Source organism: Nyctibius grandis, chromosome Z (assembly GCF_013368605.1).
Source record: "Nyctibius grandis isolate bNycGra1 chromosome Z, bNycGra1.pri, whole genome shotgun sequence".
NCBI lineage: Eukaryota > Metazoa > Chordata > Aves > Nyctibiiformes > Nyctibiidae > Nyctibius > Nyctibius grandis.
Window position 1 is genome coordinate 10,075,309 of NC_090695.1, and position 19,717 is coordinate 10,095,025.

At 37.9% G+C, this 19,717-nt stretch overlaps 1 protein-coding gene across 1 annotated transcript in view; it reads right to left on the reverse strand.

Moving 5' to 3' along the window:
- Positions 1–335: 335 nt before the first annotated feature.
- Positions 336–19,717, reverse strand: part of GOLPH3 (golgi phosphoprotein 3) — a 32,157-nt gene continuing 12,775 nt past the window's right edge. Inside the window, exons 2-4 of the mRNA XM_068423833.1 lie at positions 12,485–12,616; positions 6,415–6,529; positions 336–2,323 (exon numbers count right to left, since the gene is read on the reverse strand). Of these exons, the coding sequence (XP_068279934.1) occupies positions 1,899–2,323; positions 6,415–6,529; positions 12,485–12,616 (672 nt within the window). The 3' untranslated portion in view covers positions 336–1,898. The remainder of the gene's footprint in view (positions 2,324–6,414; positions 6,530–12,484; positions 12,617–19,717) is intronic.

Genomic DNA, 19,717 nt, shown 5'->3' on the forward strand with positions numbered 1-19,717 from the left:
GATGAATTTAAGTTGTATTTTGAAGTCAACTACTTAAGCATCTAAGTGATTGAAAATGAAGTGCAAAATTGGAAGTCCAGTCACGGATGAGGCTGTATAGCTGTGCTCAAGACAGAAGAGGTCTAACCCATGGCAAGCACAGCTGCACACTCACAAGCCAACTCAGTCTGTCTCAGCCATGAATCCTGCAGATCTGAGCAACACCGCTGATTAGGTCAGTTTGATCCACTTATTATAAACTCTCCCTTTCTAATAAGAAGGATATTAACTAAAGCTTTCAGTTAAGCAATAAAACCTTTCTAATTAGCAACAAAAAATAAAAATGACATGCTTGCTCTGTTTCAGGCACTTTCAAGATCATAGTTTATTTACTGTAGGTAAAAAGCTAGTATACAGATTAAGGGATCCCTTAAATTTCAATTCTACAGTTATACACCATCTAGTATTCTTGTTCTGAATATTAACCAAAAGTTTCTACACACCTGTAAGCCCCGCTATAAATCTGCACTGTTATGAGGAAAAAATTTATATAAATCAATGCTTAATTTTTTCAATGCATAATATTTACACTGTGAAACCAATGGGAGATAACAAGCAGTGGCAAAGAGGCCATAAATTTTAAAAAGCTGAAGTTTTATATATTTTTTTTTACAATAGTGTGCTAATCAGCATAATTGTATATAAAAAAATAAAACATAGCAGAGAGTCCCATTACAGAAATGTTAATCATCTGAACTGCATTCATTACTTGCTAACCATTTACATGCAACACCTGCTAGGATTGACTTTTTGTTTTTAAAGTGTAAAATAGATTAGGAGGTTTAAGAGACAAATATTAATTTGTGTATAAAATTAAAAACGGCACTCAAGAATTGCACTGGTCTCAAGCCTCTTCCATACAGGAGGGGCACGGGGAAAAAAAAAAGTAAAAACAATGATAGAAACTAGTCTCTTTCCATACACTAATTATCAAAGGCAATGCATAGACTGAGAATACCTGGATGGCAAACTCTGTAGACACTGGAAACAAACAGCTTTCACATACGTGCTTCTTTACAGGAGGCCTTTCTTCCCATTGAATGGCAATGGCTGACAGCAAATAAGGGGCACCAGGTGTACAACTAAGTAGATCTTGCAAAATACTAAGATGGGGCAGTTGTTAATATACAATTTGAACTATATATACAATATAATGGAATGTATCCCATCCCCAAACTGGTTTATGAAACAATTGGACCTTTCTATACTAGCGTTATGACTCAGCTATTGTTCTAATGAAAATATAAGTACACAAGAGACTTGCATGAAAAGTAAAATTTATGGGGCATTTTACAGGAACTATTGACAAAGCTGCTTGATGGCATTTCTGCTTTTAAAGTAATTTTGTTAGATATAACTGAAACAACATCTGTGTATAAAATGTCCTGACAGACAGTTCAACATGGAGCTTTGGTGATTTAAAAAGGCCCTTTTTAATCTGTTATGAATTGTACTGCAGAAGTATTGATGCGTGCACACATCTGTCTCAGCCGAGACTAGTGATCCAACTGCATGCACATTTCTTCCTTGAGGTGCTTTCCATGTTAAACCACTTCAATAACAGTATGATGAAAAGTAGATTAAACAAAGTATTTCAGATAACTCAAACTGAATAGCAAATGGAATGCCAATATGGCAGTAAAACCTTTTTCTGTCGTTTTTAAACAGGAAGGTCTCTTGTACCAGCAGAATCCTGTATACAGATACACAGAGAAGGAAGGAATACACCACTTAAAATCCCCATTAAACAAGAGCCAATTCATCATGTGAGAAGGTACAAATTACAGAAAACATGAATAGTCAATAGAAGAGAAACAACTGGTTTACATGAAAGAGTGAACACTTCAGTCCGAATGCAGTTATTTTGTGAAAGCTGCTACAACAGCCCACAGAACCTCATTCGTGTTGGCTTTCATACATTCAACCTCAGGGTCTAAATCCAGAAGCTGCCGCACTCTCTTTGTGGCTAAATCATACTGCTCATCCAAAAGGGGGGCAAAAGCGTTCTCCAGAACATCTGAAGCATGGGCTAAATAAACGAGTGCCAGCAAGCGCTTGTCCATGCGGTGAGGGTCATTCACCCATTTGTCAAGAACTGCTTCTTGAACCTTCTTGATGAGGCGTTGTTTGATATTGTTGTTGGTGAGAGGGTGCGTAGTCATGTCAAAAAGAAGGAAGTTCTGTTTCTCTGTTGTCAGTACACCTTTTTCCACTAGATTTTTAGCTAGCCGTTCACGGACATTTCGTAGTTGGTAATGCAGCTTCAATGGGTTCCATGTTTCACCTAATAAAGCAAGCAAAAAACCCAACAGTCAGGCAAAGTTTAACCTGTGATTTTTCCCCGCCTCCCCCATGGTATAGAATGATCTGTAAAATTCATATAGCTGACTATTACACTAAGATATTGTGCTAATATCAGCATTTCTCTGATCTCTGACCTACTCAGCTATAGGCATAGAGACAGAGACCATGACAGCCTCCTTGGAGGTACTTCAGTGTACATTTTAAGTTTGGACGAAATGCTAGCTAAGCCATGTCTTGGTTAAGGATATGACAAATAAGCAGTCTTGTACTGAAGCCATCCAGAGGAACCTTGACAGGCTTGAGAGGTGAGCCCATGAGAAACACATGAAGTTCAGCAAGGTCAAGTGCAAGGTCCTGCACACGGGTCAGGGCAATCCCAAGCACAAATACAGGCTGGGCGGAGAATGGATTGAGAGCAGCCCTGAGGAGAAGGACCTGGGGGTGTTGGTTGATGAGAAGCTCAACATGAGCCGGCAATATGTGCTTGCAGCCCAGAAAGCCAACAGTACCAACCGTATCCTGGGCTGCATCAAAAGAAGCGTGGCCAGCAGGTCAAGGGAGGAGATTCTGCCCCTCTACTCTGCTCTTGTGAGACCCCACCTGCAGTACTGCATCCAGCTCCAGGGCCCCCAACATAAGAAGGACATGGAGCTGTTGGAGCGAGTCCAGAGGAGGGCCATGAAGAAGATCAGAGGGCTGGAGCACCTCTCCTATGAAGATAGGCTGAGAGAGTTGGGGCTGTTCAGCCTGGAGAAGAGAAGGCTCCGGGGAGATCTTCTAGCAGTCTTCCAGTACCTGAAGGGGGCCTACAGGAAAGCTGGAGAGGGATATTTTACAAGAGCATGGAGTGATAGGATGAGGGGGAATGGTTTTAAACTGAAAGAGGGTAGATTTAGATTAGATATTAGGAAGAAATTCTTTCCTGTGAGGATGGTGAGACACTGGCCCAGGTTGCCCAGAGAAGCTGTGGCTGCCCCCTCCCTGGCAGTGTTCAAGGCCAGGTTGGATGGGGCTTTGAGCAACCTGGTCTAGTGGAAAGGTGTCCCTGCCTGTGGCAGGGGGGTTGGAACTAGATGACCTTTAAGGTCCTTTTGAAGAAAAAAAAAAAAAAAACAACAAAAATCAAACTAGTAATGAAGAAAGAGTTTACTTTTAATGATTAAAACAAAAATAAGCATCTCCTCCAATCTTGTGCATTTGTCTGCTTCCAGCCCTTTCCCATTTCAGAGACTGGAAGAAGTGTCATTGCCTATCTTTCTGCCAGAGACAAGCTAATGCTCACCTACCCTGTGCACTTCTCTACTTCTTCAGGTTTTCATTCTTCTCTCCCTTCCTGCCCCCACCAGGTGAAACAGTGACCATGCATTGTGTGAGTGTGGGGGTGTGCGTGTACACAGGTGCACGTGTTGAGCAGGGGCTTTCATGTTTATGTAAAAATTATTTCTAATGCTTTTTGTTAAGGCAGGAGAATCTGGCCCTTCAGAGTGCGTTACTGTGTGTGCGTAGGGGAGGGAACTTAAAAAGCACAAAATCAGCATCAACAGCTACTGATAAAGCTAAAATTGGTAAGCATGAGAAATCCACCTTTACTTAAGAGTTTACTTAACAAGGTAAAAATTTTAGGTCCAGCCTACCTAAGTATTTATTGTATTACAATTCCCTCCTGATATAAAAGAGTCTAGGCATTTTAAGAGGCAAGGGAAGAAACAGAATTAAGTATTTCTTACACAGAAGTGGGGTTTCTACAAATTATACAGAATAATATATAATTCTGTATTAATTTGATTCTATATCAGAAAGCTTTTTAAAAATTGATTTGTTAACATACAATAATAAACAACGCCATAGATTACTTTAAGGTTTCTCCCACTGTGATGGTGACATACACTATATCCAAGTAACAGCCAAGTTAAGTAACCAAATGAGGTGACACCAACAGCATAGTGAAAGGCAGGGAACCCACCCAGGCCTGAACTACAGAAGTCCCTGTAGGTCCCACACCTCATTGAATGTGATTCCCCAGCTTGACCATGAATGAAACTATCACAGACACACACAAAAAAATTAAGTTTCCTTACCACATTTAACAGGGTAAAGGCTATTTCCTAGATTTTTCTTCGTTTGTTAGGTAGACATGGCTATATGGTAATAAAAATCAGTACTGTGGTGACACCTTGTGACCAATCTCCTCAATTACACAGATACTTGCTTCAAACACAGACAGATGTTTGTTACATCTACAGGAAGACCTGACATTTTGATCCAAACCTCTGTATTCCCTACACTTGCTTCCCTTAGAGGCTATCTTATAAAGAACATCAGCCTGGCAAACATCACCTTACATGTCCATATAAATATTTCCATGATGGCTTTGAACTTGTATGTACTGTAACTTCAAGAAACATTCTTCGCATTGTTGATAATTACGGATAGAGTAGCTGTTTTTCCAGGATCAAGCCCTAAAGCAAAATTCTAAAAGAGTTTATTAAAAAACCCCAGAACAAAACACCAAAACATTTTTCTTCAAAGGGCAGTTCTCTAAACCATGGGAAATGCAAAGAACCCTAATGCCATCCAAGAACTAGTAATTAATAACCGTGTGTAAGTAAAAATGATTGATCCAAGTCTTAGCCACAGCACTGATGACAACTTTCTTCCCAGAGCTAAAGCTCAGCAGGGTCAGGAAAACCTTAGCTTAGCCCAAGGAAAATGTACAACATTGCTCATTCATTAGCTGACCTTTTCTGAATCAGTACTAACTTGATGTGCTGCACAGTGGGAGAGAAGGTGAAATGTCAGCAAAAATTATGTATTTGGGACAAGAAAAATGCATTGTTTTTGCAGTCTGTAAAAGTGAAGGAGAGCTGAGCAAGGCCATGCAGCAGCCATGCCCCCTACTGACACAGACTGCTTTGCTCTCCTCTCTCCTTTCTTTGCCTCATAGTCAAGGAGCAAGAGGGGAGGGATGGCAAGGACAGGAACATGAATTGATGTGCAAGGAAGGCTGTTTAAGGTGGTACAGGATGAGTGAGAAGGACATAATGAAAACAAGAAGGCAGAGAAGGTGGAGAGATTTGGCTCATTTTTGAAACTCTTACTTATCAGTTGTTACAAGTAACAGATTTAGACAGACAACTTCAAGTCTTATTACCCCGTACCTCCCAGTCACATTGTTGACAAAACAGTGGGGTTTTTTCCTGCACTGTTAGCGCAACTGAAGTAACAACTCTGACCTACTCCAAGAAGCTGCATTTTATGTGTTTTGTAAAAACAGACAAACCCGAGTGATTAATTCTGGCTACAGAAAAAAAAACAACAAACCAACAAAACAATAAAAGCACTACATGTTAAAAGATGGTCATTGTTAATTTCAGTTTAATTTATGCATCCTGAGGATACGACTGTTGGCAAGGTATATGAAAAATGTTAACTGCAACTGTAAAGATGAAATCAAATTGACTTTTTTTTTTGCAACAACTTACTAGCTGTATAGAAGAGCTATGTGCAAAGTACTCATCTTGAAGACTTGGTTTTGAACAACAAGAAGTACCTAACACTTGAAAATACTTATTACATTACCCCAGTTAATGGAAATATAGAACTCCTGACTCTTTATTGTTTCTTTATGATTAATGGCCAAATCATCCTCAATTTTACATCGGACAAGTGAGCTCCTTATCCCCTTTCTTTATCAAATTATCTGAATACTGAATCCATACACCTGTACTCCAAACTTCCACTAACCCTCATTTCCAATTACATAGAAAGGCAGTTACATCTCCAGGGTGCAGCCTGATTTACTTCAGAGTCAGCAGAAGGCATCTCTTCCACAGAGTTGCAATGTCCTCTGACACTTCCATATAGATCTTTTCTGTACCAAGTTAAGTCAAAAGCAACAGTTACTTGTATTTGATTAAAGGGTACAATCAACAAGAGACTACCCTAGAGGACAGACTAATTAACTTTTTTGCATACTTTCTCCCCAAAAATCTTACAGTATAATCTCTAGCGATGCCAGATAATTAGCTTTATTGGGAAAAAAAAGCGCAAATACATATGTCCAAGGCTTACCACTAAGCAGTTCAATCCAATTTTGTACTGTTTCAGGAGGCTGGGTCTCTTTTATGTGTTTCAGAGCTTCATCAAGCAGAACATCCCCTGTAGGAGCATCTGACTTGCAAATCACCTAGGATAGAATAAAATGCAGTCAGTATTTTGACTTAATTCACATACCATAAACATCCACCAATAAAAACTGGAAAATCCAGCTGTTATCAAAACAAAGCATATTTCAAAAAAATAAGTAACCTTATCTAAGAATATGCAACTTTAAAAAAAACACCTCGTTGTTAAAAAAAAATTACCCATGATTTTTATTACAAAGCTATGTTAAGTCTTAGGTTACCTACAACTTAAATTACCCTTAATTGACTAAAACGATAGTATTTATAACATGCTTAATACCTAATAAAAATAAAAGCAATATCATGTAAGTTTGTTATTTCATAGCTTCTAAAATTATCTGAGGTCTTCCCTCAAGAGAGCACAGGAGAACAACAACAAAAAGAAATCATTTACAGTAACACAATATAATTTAAGTACTTGAGTAACTGCTTGTTTACCAGTATAAGTAGTTACACAAACCATGTACAAATACAATTTTTTCTGGTTAGAAAAACAAGAGCACCAAACGAAAACATAAGATCAAACTAGCCCAAGTCAATATGTTTGAATAAAAACTAAATAACAACAATAAAAATCTGTCTTTCTTTAGGGAAAGAAGAATTACTACAGTTTCAAAGCTATTTATGAAAATAACAACTAAATCTGGCATATTTGAATAGTTTTACAAGTTAGCACTTTACACGCATCAAGTAAAAAGGTAACAGGCAATTGACAGGAAAGTTAACACATAAACACAATTCCACATATACAAGAGAAGTAGTAAGTGAAAGCTCTTATTTTTCATAATGCTTCACAGTAGTCAGAAAGGTGTCCTGGAAAAGCTTTAAGCATCCTATTGAAATACATCCCAAGTTTAGTTCTGTTTGGTAGTTCTAACAACACTACAAACAACAGAGAAGTACAATAAATTTTCTTGGGGTCTATAGATGGCACTGAAATGAGTTGCAATGCTAAGGCAGCTTCAATACTGGCAAGATGATCCCAAACTGGAGATGTGACAAAGTCAATGAGACTAAGTGAAAACAAAAATTGCTGTAGAGATCTTTGTGAGTGAATACCTAACAGGTCATAGCTGGAATACTATTTCCAATTTAGATGGTAAATATAAAGCACAGAAACAAAGAATTTTAATAACAGTCATCAAGAATGAACCAGTCCACAATGCCAGGCTAAAAAGAACAAAGTTTGTTTAGATCTAAAATGAAAGCATGTAAGATATTTTTACAAAGAAGGTATCAAACAGTAGTTCAGGGTGACTGTTTTAGGAAAAATAAAAGGTACCAGCTTATTCTAGAAATACGGAAGATGCAGGATGTACAGTCAAAAACTTCAACAGGCAAATTAAACACTCAGGGAGCTGCTGAAATGCATTCAGTGGAGAATTTTAAGGCTAAACATCTTCCAGGGAGGGACCAGAGAAACTTCATTATCTGTTACTGTATCAAGATTAAATGGTCTCTTGAGATACTGTCCAGGTCTCCATTTTTAGGAGCTGGAGATCACTCCAACCATAAATGTCAGATATTTGGTTTCAAAAACACAACCACGTTTTAATCCAGACAATCCCTACTTGAAAATAAACACACAACAATGCGTATTTATCTTTCTGATTTACAAGCTTGCACCACAGCGTCACTCAAAACCTCTATTAACCACATATAACGATATAACATATCTTTCCTATCTTTACAGGCTGCCCAGAGAGGTTGTGGAGTCTCCTCTGGAGATATTCAAAACCCACCTGGATGTGACCCTGTGCAACGTGCTCTAGGCAAATCTGCTTTAGCAGGGGGTTGGACTAGACCAGAGGTCCTCTCCACCCCTAACCATTCTGTGATTCCAGCTTTATATCAATGATGAATTTTTGGAAGTTTCTGTTCTTTCATTATACAGGAGCATACTTCAAGTTGGGTTTTTAAGCTGCTAGATCGCAGCTATTAATAGTCACCTTTCAGATATTCCTTTAATAATTAGCCTAAAAACACTCAATTTATTTAGCTTTACTTCTTTTTAAAACTGATGTTCCAGCAGTATTTTACCTTCTTTGAAGTGTCCCATATGATTAGTTTCACAGTAATCTTAGTTACACTGGAACACTCCAGCCTGCCGCAGTTGGTAACATACTACTCACCATCTCACTTTAACAGGTAAGATGTGAAGTCACCTTTTTGATCTGTTTTATTATTTAAAAAAAAAAACAAATAAACCAACCCACAACAAAGAACAAATACCAAACAAAACAATCCTCACTGAAGAGATGAAAAAGTGCTTTTAAGTCTAGGATATAAGTCGTGTTTTTTTAAGTTTAGAAAATAGCTTTCCTTCCTTATTTGGGGTTAAGATACCTTTTTCTACCACTGCAAAGTTGTTTAAGAAACTAGCCCAAATATAATGCACAATGACAGTATGAGCCTAAACATAAAGAGATTTAGAGGAAAGAGCTGTAAGGAGCATAGACTCCCCCATTCAACTCAGTCACAACTCCATAAGCTCTTGTGAAGACACAATGCACAGCTATCTTTTTTCCAAGTTTACCATTGTCTGCAGCCAAGCATACAGCACTGTTTCTTCTCACTTCTCTGCTACACTGAATATTCACTGCGCAGATTCTTCCGATTACCCTTCCCCTCAAACAAAAGTATTTTGCTTCACACTTCCATGGTATTTCTCTTCCCCTTCCCTTCCCAGCACATGGAGACAGGCAACAGCAGAAGCCCAGCCACCTCTCCTCTCCTCAAGGATCTGCTCTTTCTTGAAGAAGGATTTATCAATGAATGCTTCCTGACTAACTCTTTTCAGAGTCATAACAGCACAAGAAGAGTAGGAAGTCAAGTGGGTTGGGGGATCTTGTAAATCGAATCATCACAGGCAATTAAGCATTCACAAGGGGGAATTTTTTTTTCTCTCTTTAATAGATGAGCTAAGGTAGACAAAGAAGCTAAAATCCTGGTTCTTCAGAGATGATGGTCCTTAGCCTCACTGCAAAAAATCTTCCTTTATTCCAATTTTTCAGTGATTTATCAGGTACTAGATTTGCCTTGTATCCAGCTGCTGAGGAATTTCAATTATACAGAATATTTAATTCGCATTTTCCACAATGCAGCTTTGCAATTAAGCAATGCTAAATATTAAGCACCTCTTGCATTGATTTTTAAGTAAACTTCATTATTTAGTTTTAATACAAATATTTACTCATGCATGAATCAGTCAGAATTGTCAGCTGCAAAATACTGAAGTTACTCCGCAAAGGACTTGTTGGGGTTTCTTTTGTTTTTACGACCTCTATTTGGTTTGCTTTCTGAGGCTGTAAGGCAGCACAGAGTACCATTTTCTATCTTCAATAACCATTAGTCTTAGAAAGTTTTTTATTTATATATAAACCTCAAAATTTATTTATTTGTTTTTAAATTGCTACCAGTAGATAGAACTCCAAAATGATGCAATGATTACATACTCTTAAGCCAAATTTACGAGGATGTTGCAACATAAAATATGTCATATTGACTTTCAAAGTTTTCCTAATGTCCATCAAGTCCTTGTCTGCCAGTTTCTCAGACTCATTTGTCTCTATGGCGTTCATGCATGGATTTAATGCATCTTGATCCATTCTGCAGTTCTGTCTCAGAAACTGCAAAAAATTATCAGCAAAGATCCACCTTATTTACGGCTTAAAGTGGAAATCACTGTAGCTGGCAATCTTTTAAGTGAGCTGTATGACCAAGGCCACAGTAGCTGATTAAAAATCCATACTACTGCCCAAAGAACTAGTTCTACCCTCGTCTTGTTCTCACCTTGTTGCTTGTGCCAGCAGTCTCACTTGTGCCTCCCCTGATTGTGATTCAAGTGAAAACTAAACTGATCAAAGAAGTGAGTTAGTTTTCAGCCAGCGTGGTAACCTGACAAGGCTGCAGAAATGCTAGTAACAACCCAAGAAAGATTCCAATAAACTCTTTGTAAAGACAGGACTACCCTTCTCAGCTGCAACATAGGCTAAAGTGACTAAAGCCTAAACTCCTCCCTTCAGACCACAGCTTGAAGATACAGGGTTTTTATTCACAAATCAAAGCTTTGAGTTTTAAGGAGGTTTTACCTTCCCACAAAATCTGAGGATGGACCTGGGGCGAGGAGGAAAGAAGGGCTAGCCTGACAGGCAGGAGCTACAGAAAATGCTATTGCCACTGAATCACAACCTTGGGTGCAACTAGACAGCTCATTCCACTCACTAAGCACAGTATTTAATAATTCACAGCAAAAGCTGAGGGCAAGGAGAACAAAGCTTGCAAAAGGGGGACAAATAGGACACTTGGTAGAGCTGAGACACTTAAATCTAGCCAACACAGAAAAAAACACTGAAATTTGGTGGTCAAGAAAAACTTTAAATAAAAGTACAAAACAACACAAAGTCATTCATGAGATGATTTGTAAATTGAGAGAGGTGGTGCAGAGGGAGAAGAAACCTCATATATATCAGCAGTTAGGGATTTTATTTGCAAGAAATTACTTAAGCAGAAAACAATCTTCATTTGAATTTTAAATTAAAGCCTTTTTCATAGAACCCTCCTGCCTGCAAAACGAAATCTCTTGATTGCCTTACATGAGCAGAAAGAACAAAACCTTTAATACTGGGTAGCTTTTAGATCTCCTTAAACAAAGCCAGGGCAGGGGGCATGGGGTGGGGAGAAGAAATAAACACACCTACCCACCCTCAAAACCACATGATAAAATTTAACAAAAAAAAAAAATCCCCAAAACAAACAAACCAAAAAAACACCAAAACCAAACCACCACAGAAGAAGTTAATAATTTTGCTTGTATTCTTTACAGAAGATACACACAGGTTATTTTTCCATTTTCCTAAAAAAAACCCCATAGTTAAAATTTCAGGTAGATAGAGCTGACAAGGTTTGCACAGAATGAAAATAACTGCTAAAGAACATTCCTGAATGCCTAAGGAGCCAAAAGCTGGGGAGGAAAAAAAAATTTTGCAAACTAACCAATGCTGAATATGCTTAAATTAAGCTAAAAGAAGTAAGAGCTGTTCGCTTGAACAGAGGTTCAATTCTTCAGAAGAGGAGGAAGCTGGGAGAAGGTTGGGGAATTTATAAGCTTTCCTTTAAAAAAATTAGCAAAAGATAACATTGACAGGGAAATGTGCCATAAAAGAGAATTTATCTGTGGTGGATAGACAACATTTGACAATGTTTTCAATAAGCTTATTTTAGAAGTATCCTCTAATGCTGATGAAGTAAAAATTCTTCAAACAGTGTGACTTCGCACATTTTTTACAAAGGAAAAATCCAGTGGCAAAAGTAATAAATTAAGGCCTCAAATCTTCTGCCTAATTCAATAAAGGACCTTAAAAATTTTCCCATCTTAAAGGTCAGTGAGTACAGCACATTTAACACACTGATCACATGCTTAAACTAGATACAGTTTTGTGTTCTCAGGGGTCCCAGGTACAAGGATCGTTTCCTTCCCGTGTATTACAAGCACAAACTGCAATACTGTGTACACCGGAATCAAACTGGTGGCTGGCAGGATACATCTGGCAGGCTGTCAGTTAGCCATTCCTTTCAGCCTCAGCCCACATCTCACCAACATTGCAAAAGGCAGTTCTTTCAGCAGATTACAACTGGTGCTACTGGCTCTCTGCAATAACTGCGACCACCGCACCCTGGCCAGAGCCACTGCCAACAGTTTGTGCAAGCTTCCCAACAGCAGCAGGAACACATCCAGAGAACAAACAGGAGCAGAGGACAAGTACAGATTTTCCAAGGCACTTCAGCTCGCCATTTAAACACTTTTAACTCCGTGCATCTAACTTAAGTCACTACTCAGAATCCCTATCCCCATGTAAAGAAAAAAAAGTTTTTTCCTACAACCAGTTGTAGTTTATAGCTACCGTATTGCCTGAAGTATGACATAAAAGTAAATGTGATCATTTTCCTCCACTTACCTTTCTTGTTAATAGACTTTTGCGCCTCATTCCACAAGCCTCTAGCTGAAGACGCCCTCGCAATGCCAATTCGATTAACATACAGCCACGCAACCCTGAAGAGATGCAATCATTCCAGAACGATGTGTAACCCTGTGAAGAATGAAAGACAGTAAGATACCTCCATCTCCACCTGAAAGCAAATAGAAAAAGAAGCTTACTGCATTATCTAAGCAGTTCTCCTGCCTTCATACACTTCTGAAGTAACATCTTTAGTTAACTACCATTCCTGTACTGAAAATATGAAAGAGAAACAGACTCATCCCCTATTAGTTTTGACACTTAGTCTCTGCTCTTTGAAGAACAGGGAAATCTCAGGAAAGTGATACAAAATGGAAGAGCGAGATATCAAGAACTCTGAGATATAAAGTGTAGTTTATACATAGTCAAAATAAACTTACTACATTTTTAAGACATCGAGCATTTGCCATTACCAACATCACACATGCTTATGTGAGACTCCTGAGAACTATTAACATGATTTTACATCCATAAACAACATAGCACTGATGAAATAATAACCACCTGAAAATCAATATTAAGTGAAATATGGAGTATACTGGAAACACAAATATGGCAATCAGCACAAACCACAGAAGAGGTTTTTCAGCTTGATTATAGTAAACCAAAGGACAACAGTCTTCAAGCAAATACTTGGAATAGCTACTTTTGTCATTAAAATCCTTTGAAAGTATGTATTTTTAAAGCTTGATGCATATTGTTCTTACATGGAGTGCAAAACTGCAAACCACACTTATTCTATGAACCACACCACACCTGCCACACTTTTTCATCTGTATTTCTGCATTGATAACTGTCTGCTTAAATGGCAGAACAGAATATTTGACCCAATACATCTAGATATTTAAATAGATATTTCTAGATATTTTCATATCTAGAAATACATGTATTGACTTGTGTACTCCATTGCTTAACAATTATAACTAAAAAAATCTTATAAAAAGGATTCTACCTACAGACTAGTCAACACAGTTCTTGCATATTTTTAAGTACCTAAGACAAAACAAAATCATTGAGAAACATTTTGCCTTTTGAGAAATGACTGCAGAAACACTTGGTATGATCCAGAAAGACCTTCCAGAACTCCCCTAGTGATGCATCTCTGAAAATATCTACTTTGGGATGCTTTAGAGAAAAGTGCTGGGAACAAGAGAAAGGAAAAAAAAAAAAAAAGAGCGCGCACTCCCTTTCATAAAATTTATCTTAACCAATTACAAAGACTAGCTTAAAACAAGAGCAATTCAATTTTATTCTATTCACAAATAAAAGCTGCCGATGTATAGAGATACAAGACGCATACATCTAAAGTCCGCTAAACTTACAAACTACTCCCTAATGCATGCCATTAAATACAGATTTCCAGGAACATGATAATATTTGTTTCCATTTAGCACTTAGCTATTTTCAAGAGCTGTATCATACAGATGACCAATACTTCTGAAAAGTCTACAAAAGCTCTGAATCTTTAGAAAGTAATTACTGAAATATGTCACAGAGATTTATTTAAAAGGCCATAAATATAAGGTTGGAAAGGGATTTGAGAAGTTACCTAACCAGCCTTCTACTCAGAGCTGATACTTCGAGAGCATCAGCTACCCTCGTAAGTCAGCCATTCTGTAAATTAAGATTTTGGTTGGCACCAGACATTTCTTTGCCAAAAAAGTATGCAATATAAGGTGCAGTATCTGCCTGACAAAAAAAACCAAACAAAACAAACACCACATACACACAAAAAAAGAGATGACTCCTACATTCTACTATTGCCAAATAGCCTCTTTACATAATTTTTGAAATCAGACAACACATATGAAAACTAAAAATCTATTGCACAAACTTACAGCCAAATATACTCTTCTTTCTATTCACAAAAAGTGCTATATTATTATCCAAACAATTAAATTGCTAAATTATTTTTCCCTTTGTTTAGTAATGAAAACTGAATTTATTTTAAAGTGAGTATTTTTCAATGAAGTGACTTTAACTACACCACTCTGTAGAAGATCCTTGCCGCCCGCCGCACCACTCCCAGCAGCAATTACCAGATGTAAACTCCTCTGCTCCAGCACATATTCAACATACGTGGCCACAGGCTGTGGGCTGCAGAGAAATACAGGATCATAGTATAATTCAGGTTGGAAAGGATCACAGGAGATGTCTAGTCCAACCTCTTTCATAAAGCAGGTTCACCTGTGAAGTCAGATCAAGTTGCTCAGGGTTTTATACAGGCAAGTCTTGAAAACTTCAGAAGATGGAGACTGCACAACCGTCCAACAGTTTTTAATCAAGTGATCCTAAAAGGCAGCTTGAAAAGATATCATGGTCTTCATAAATGGAACTGCTTGCTCTAGTGGGTTAGATGACATTACCACCACTTTTTTTCTTCTTTTTTTTCCTTTTTTTTCCTTTTTTTTTTGGTAGGCTCAGAGTTTGCAGGTGATCCACTAGAGAAGGAACATCATATTTCAATACACAGAGATTATACTGCTATTAACACAGTGAGAAAGGAGATATTTTAGAATAGTCAGTGTCATCCTGAACATTTTTCAATCCATTAAACTGTTCTTTCCAGATAGTTCAGGCAGATGGACTGATTGTTTCTGGCACTTACTGCAAAGACCTCAGACAACTGAAGGAACCTTCACAGAAGGTCAGTTTAGCACACAACAGTAACTTAATCATCCTTTAAATTAACTCAAACTTCCTGGTGTAACTGAAAATGAGTAGAAGCAGACATTTATCTTCAATTTGCAAACAGCTTCTTGACACTAGAAAAAGGTGCACAAAAGAGAAAAAATAATGCTCAGCATTATAGAACTACTGCCTATTAAAGAGGCTATAGATGGACAGTGAAGAAAAGAGGAGTGAAAGGGGTAGAGAGAATGATATATAGAGAGGGAGAATATCAATATAGAATAATGCACTATTTGCAGAGTAAACTATTTTTTCTCTTTCCACAGACAAGGACTAAAAGGTGGTAAATGAAGCTAGCTCACAGGTTAGAAAAGCCAAAGGCTAACTTCTATGTTTCTATTCAACTGTTTTTACAGGAAGGCAAAAGTTAAAAAAAATCCTTTAAAAAAATGAGTTAAATTCATAGGAGATTGATAATGAAGGCTGACAGACAGCAATGGATCTGTAAGCCATGTGCGGCCCGGGAAGCTCCCACCCAGCTGAAGTCAGTGCACACTGGAGGAGCCGCCGCCATTCTGTGCACACCCGTTTCCTGAACACGGCCTGGCCGTTGCTCCTTACAGGTTATGGAACAAGACAGGAATCTGGTTTGACCTTTTAACACTGTTCTCACTGTTATTCCAAATACCTAACAGTCTCCAAACACTGAGATTGAAGATCAAAGACCACTATTTATAGATGCAAGTCATTCCACTATTTAATCCTCTTAAACAGCACTAGTTTTCTCACAAATACAACACCAAGTATTCTTACTTTATCCGTCTTCCTACAAGTCTTTCACAATTTTATAAACATCCTAACACGATGAAATACTTATTTCATTAAAGTTGCTAAGCAGCAAGGAAGAAAAAAAAAAAAAAGTCTTACAAGGCAGGGAATTATTTTTATCTGACAGCAATCACATCAGAATAGCACTTTAAGCTATGAATAGCTTGCAAGAAAAAATTTGAAATCTATGTTGACTCAAAGATCAAAAGAATGTTTACAACTGTCATGTTTATTGACACAAATACAGCACAAAAGCATTTTCGTCAGAGCTGACCTAGAAATTTTCAGGTAAAAACTAGTTTTGCTAGACAAGCATAAAGGGAAACAAGAATGAAGTTTGCAACAGAAACTTGTTACCATATTAACTTAGAAAGCTCAGACTTTCCACTCAGGTATGGCAAAGCACAGAACTAAGACTAAGATCCTCCTTCTGCTTAAAGAATAACTTATCCAAAATCCACGTTCTTTAGATCATTTCTCTTGCACCACCTCCTTTATTCCCTTTCTCCTCTTCCCATGCCCCTTACCCAATTGCCAGCACACATAAGTCTTCCTGTTTAGTTAGCCATTAATCACTTGAAACTCTCACTTATTAAATAGTCCATCTCCTAATGATGGCCCTGTGCCTCAGTATTATCCAATCTACCTTATCTTCCACTCCCTGCTTTCACTTTGCCTCTTCAGCTGCACTTCCCCACCATTGAACTGTGACACCCTCTCTCCTACAGCGGCCCCCTTCCGCACCTCATCCTACTGTAATACATTAACTTTTCACTTCCAGGTTTATAAAGATCTGAATTTCTGTGACCCTCATGGATTTCCTTAGATCTGTTCACACAGATGGTGCAGACAAGATAGCAAAGTATTTACACTATACATGGTGAGCAACCATCTTATTCTTGTCTCTGCTCCAAGAGAGCGACAAAGCCACGTAATTATATCAGCAGACATACAAACATGTAATCCTTTACCAATACACCGGGGCTAGCTTTGCTGAGCAAAGCACAAGCTCTCGTAGATTGAGAAGATTCTAACATGACCAGACTGCCTGAAGGTATTTGGCAAAGATCAGTGCCAAGTATGTTAGCAATTTCTACACAAACAATGCTTCTTCAAAAACTTGCACAAAACTTCAAAATGTTTCATTTAAGCACAAAACAGCCAACCTGCACCAAGCAGTCATTCAGTTACCTCTTATATTGCTCCACTCAGCTTCCAGGCAATTGTCATACTAGCTCTATTTAAAAAAAAAACACAAAACAAAACAGTGAAACCAAAGAGACCCCACCCAAACAAACCTCAGTATTTTCTGTTTCGCAAGTGCAAATTAAAGTGACCGAGAAGCAGCAGTGCAAAAAATAAAATTAAATTGCAGATGCCATTTTACATTTACAGACATTACCTCAAAATATTGATGGAGAAATTATCTTTAACAGATTACAGAGTGAAATTAAAAAAAAAAAAATAATTTCTTCATAAAATTGAGTATAGAAGACTCACACAAGACCAGAAAAGAGCAGGGAAGAGTGAAAAATCTGTGAAAATTTCTCAGATTCACGAGAAAGAAAAAGAAGTGCTTTCAGAGTTCCAACCATGAGGCTTCAAGATACAAACACAGTGATTAAAAAAAAAATTATGTTTCACTTACTTGGTTAAGGCCATCTATTTACAGAACATTGTGCAGCGCAATGTAGACTGCAGCTGCCAATGCATTCCGTGATCTAACCCAGTGAGTCTCAAGACTACTTTGCAGACCACAGAGCCATGGCAAATAGAAATCAGCTTTCTAAGTCTTTTAAAAAAGCATCATAAAGCCATGTGACAGTCTGTGAAGATAACTGAGGGTTACAACCACCTGCTCACCAAAAAATAAAATACTTCCTTATTTTAGCAACAACAGGCCCCTCAGGCCCATCCTCAGATCCACACAGACCTATATTCAGTATTAGAGGTCAATGCTAGGTCAAAGTTTCGGCCCTGACTCAGATTCAATTTACATTATGAAGAACCACAGAGCTTCCCCGGGATAATGCATATAACACTGCCCAGTCTATACTTCTATTGCTAAAAGTCTTTTCATATTTAGACTTAACAGTAGTCCTTAAACCGTCACCTAGCACCCTCTACTTAAAAGCAAAACAGAAGATCTATGGTAACCAAACTGAAATAAATCAAACAGTTAAAGGAGAACCTTCTGAAGGAGAAACATCACTAGAACTACCCAAACCCCTCAATTCCTGCTCTCAGGAAATTCCAAATTCTTCTTTTATGAAAGACACAAAAACACTTCAGAATTTAGTAAAGAATGCAATTTCTGAAGCTTCATGTAGAGACAGCAGAAATAAAATGTTGTTTTAACCATTTCCAGCTATGGTAGCCCCATCAGAAGGGGAGCTGGCCAACTTGGAAAGTAACAGAAAGCCAAGATAAACAATTACAATTCCTGAAGAGTTTGGGAGTCCCAATTCACAGGTAATACATCTGACAGTCTATCAAGAAGACATGAAACCCCTAACTTCAGAATTTCTCAGCTAGGAGACACAATCTAAGTTAAAGAAAGCTTTCACTTTAGCAAACAGTAAATTCAGAATTTACAGGTAACCTGTTTTCCATTAGAAGAATATTTCAGAGGAAAAATTTCAAGCAGCTCTACTTGGATGCTGAAAGATAGAAAAATTAGACTTCCCAAAGTCTGCTGGAGTTTGCTATTACTTTCATTGTTTCTGCATGTATGGCATTCAGTGTGTTGGTGGTAGCAATATAAAAGCTCTGAGACATAAAACTATTGTTTTGTTTATACACAAACAAGCTTCTAGGTTTCCCAAACAAGGGTTTCTTCCTTGCCATCTATTCTTCCCGATACGCGGCAGACTATTTTTATGGTATGTTCTCAGAAATCACAGATGACAAACACACTGGAAAACATTCTGTGCTTGCTGGCATCATGGGAAGTTATTGAGGGCAATTATGTCCAGGACCAATTAGTCACCCTCACCAAATTTACATTTCAGTATAATAAAAATACAGTTTGAAGACCTGTAAAAGATACAAGGTTCAGTTGTACTATTAAGAGGAGAATAAGAAAAAGCAGTTGTCAACAGATGTATAGCCTGAGATGGACTAACTAAAGCAGATGTGGAACTTGGGAAAAAAAAAACAACTTTGAAAGTCAGTTTAGGTCATTTGTAGGATTGGGCAAAGCAAACTGAGTAGTCTGATGGTATAAATTGTATGTGTGGGATTGATTTTCAGGTTGCATAGCACAATTAGCAGAGAGCCTCCTTACTGCTAAGATTTACACAGCATGTGTCACAAAGGGAGAATATACCTGCATGCTCACTTTGAGTCGTTATCTCAGTACTGAGAGACTCATGTTTTGTATATAAATAAATTCAGATATCTTTTCTTAGAGGTACTGAAAATGGCAGAGAAACACTGGGGGGAAAAAAGCAGGAAACAAAACTGAGGACAAAATGACATCCCAGTGTTTAATTACTTTCCCAGCACAAGCATCTCTTTCGAGCCACTACTTTCTGCACACCACTTCAATTATTTTTCCTTTGAGAGATTCATTTCAGTTCTACTGACCTTTCAAATCAATGTCACAGCATCTCATATTAACCTTGCACAAAACCATGTAGCTGGAGAAGGTACGTCTTCCCCATTTTCATTTTTAGGCATTTGAGTGCTGAGCCCAAGAATGCAGTCCAACAA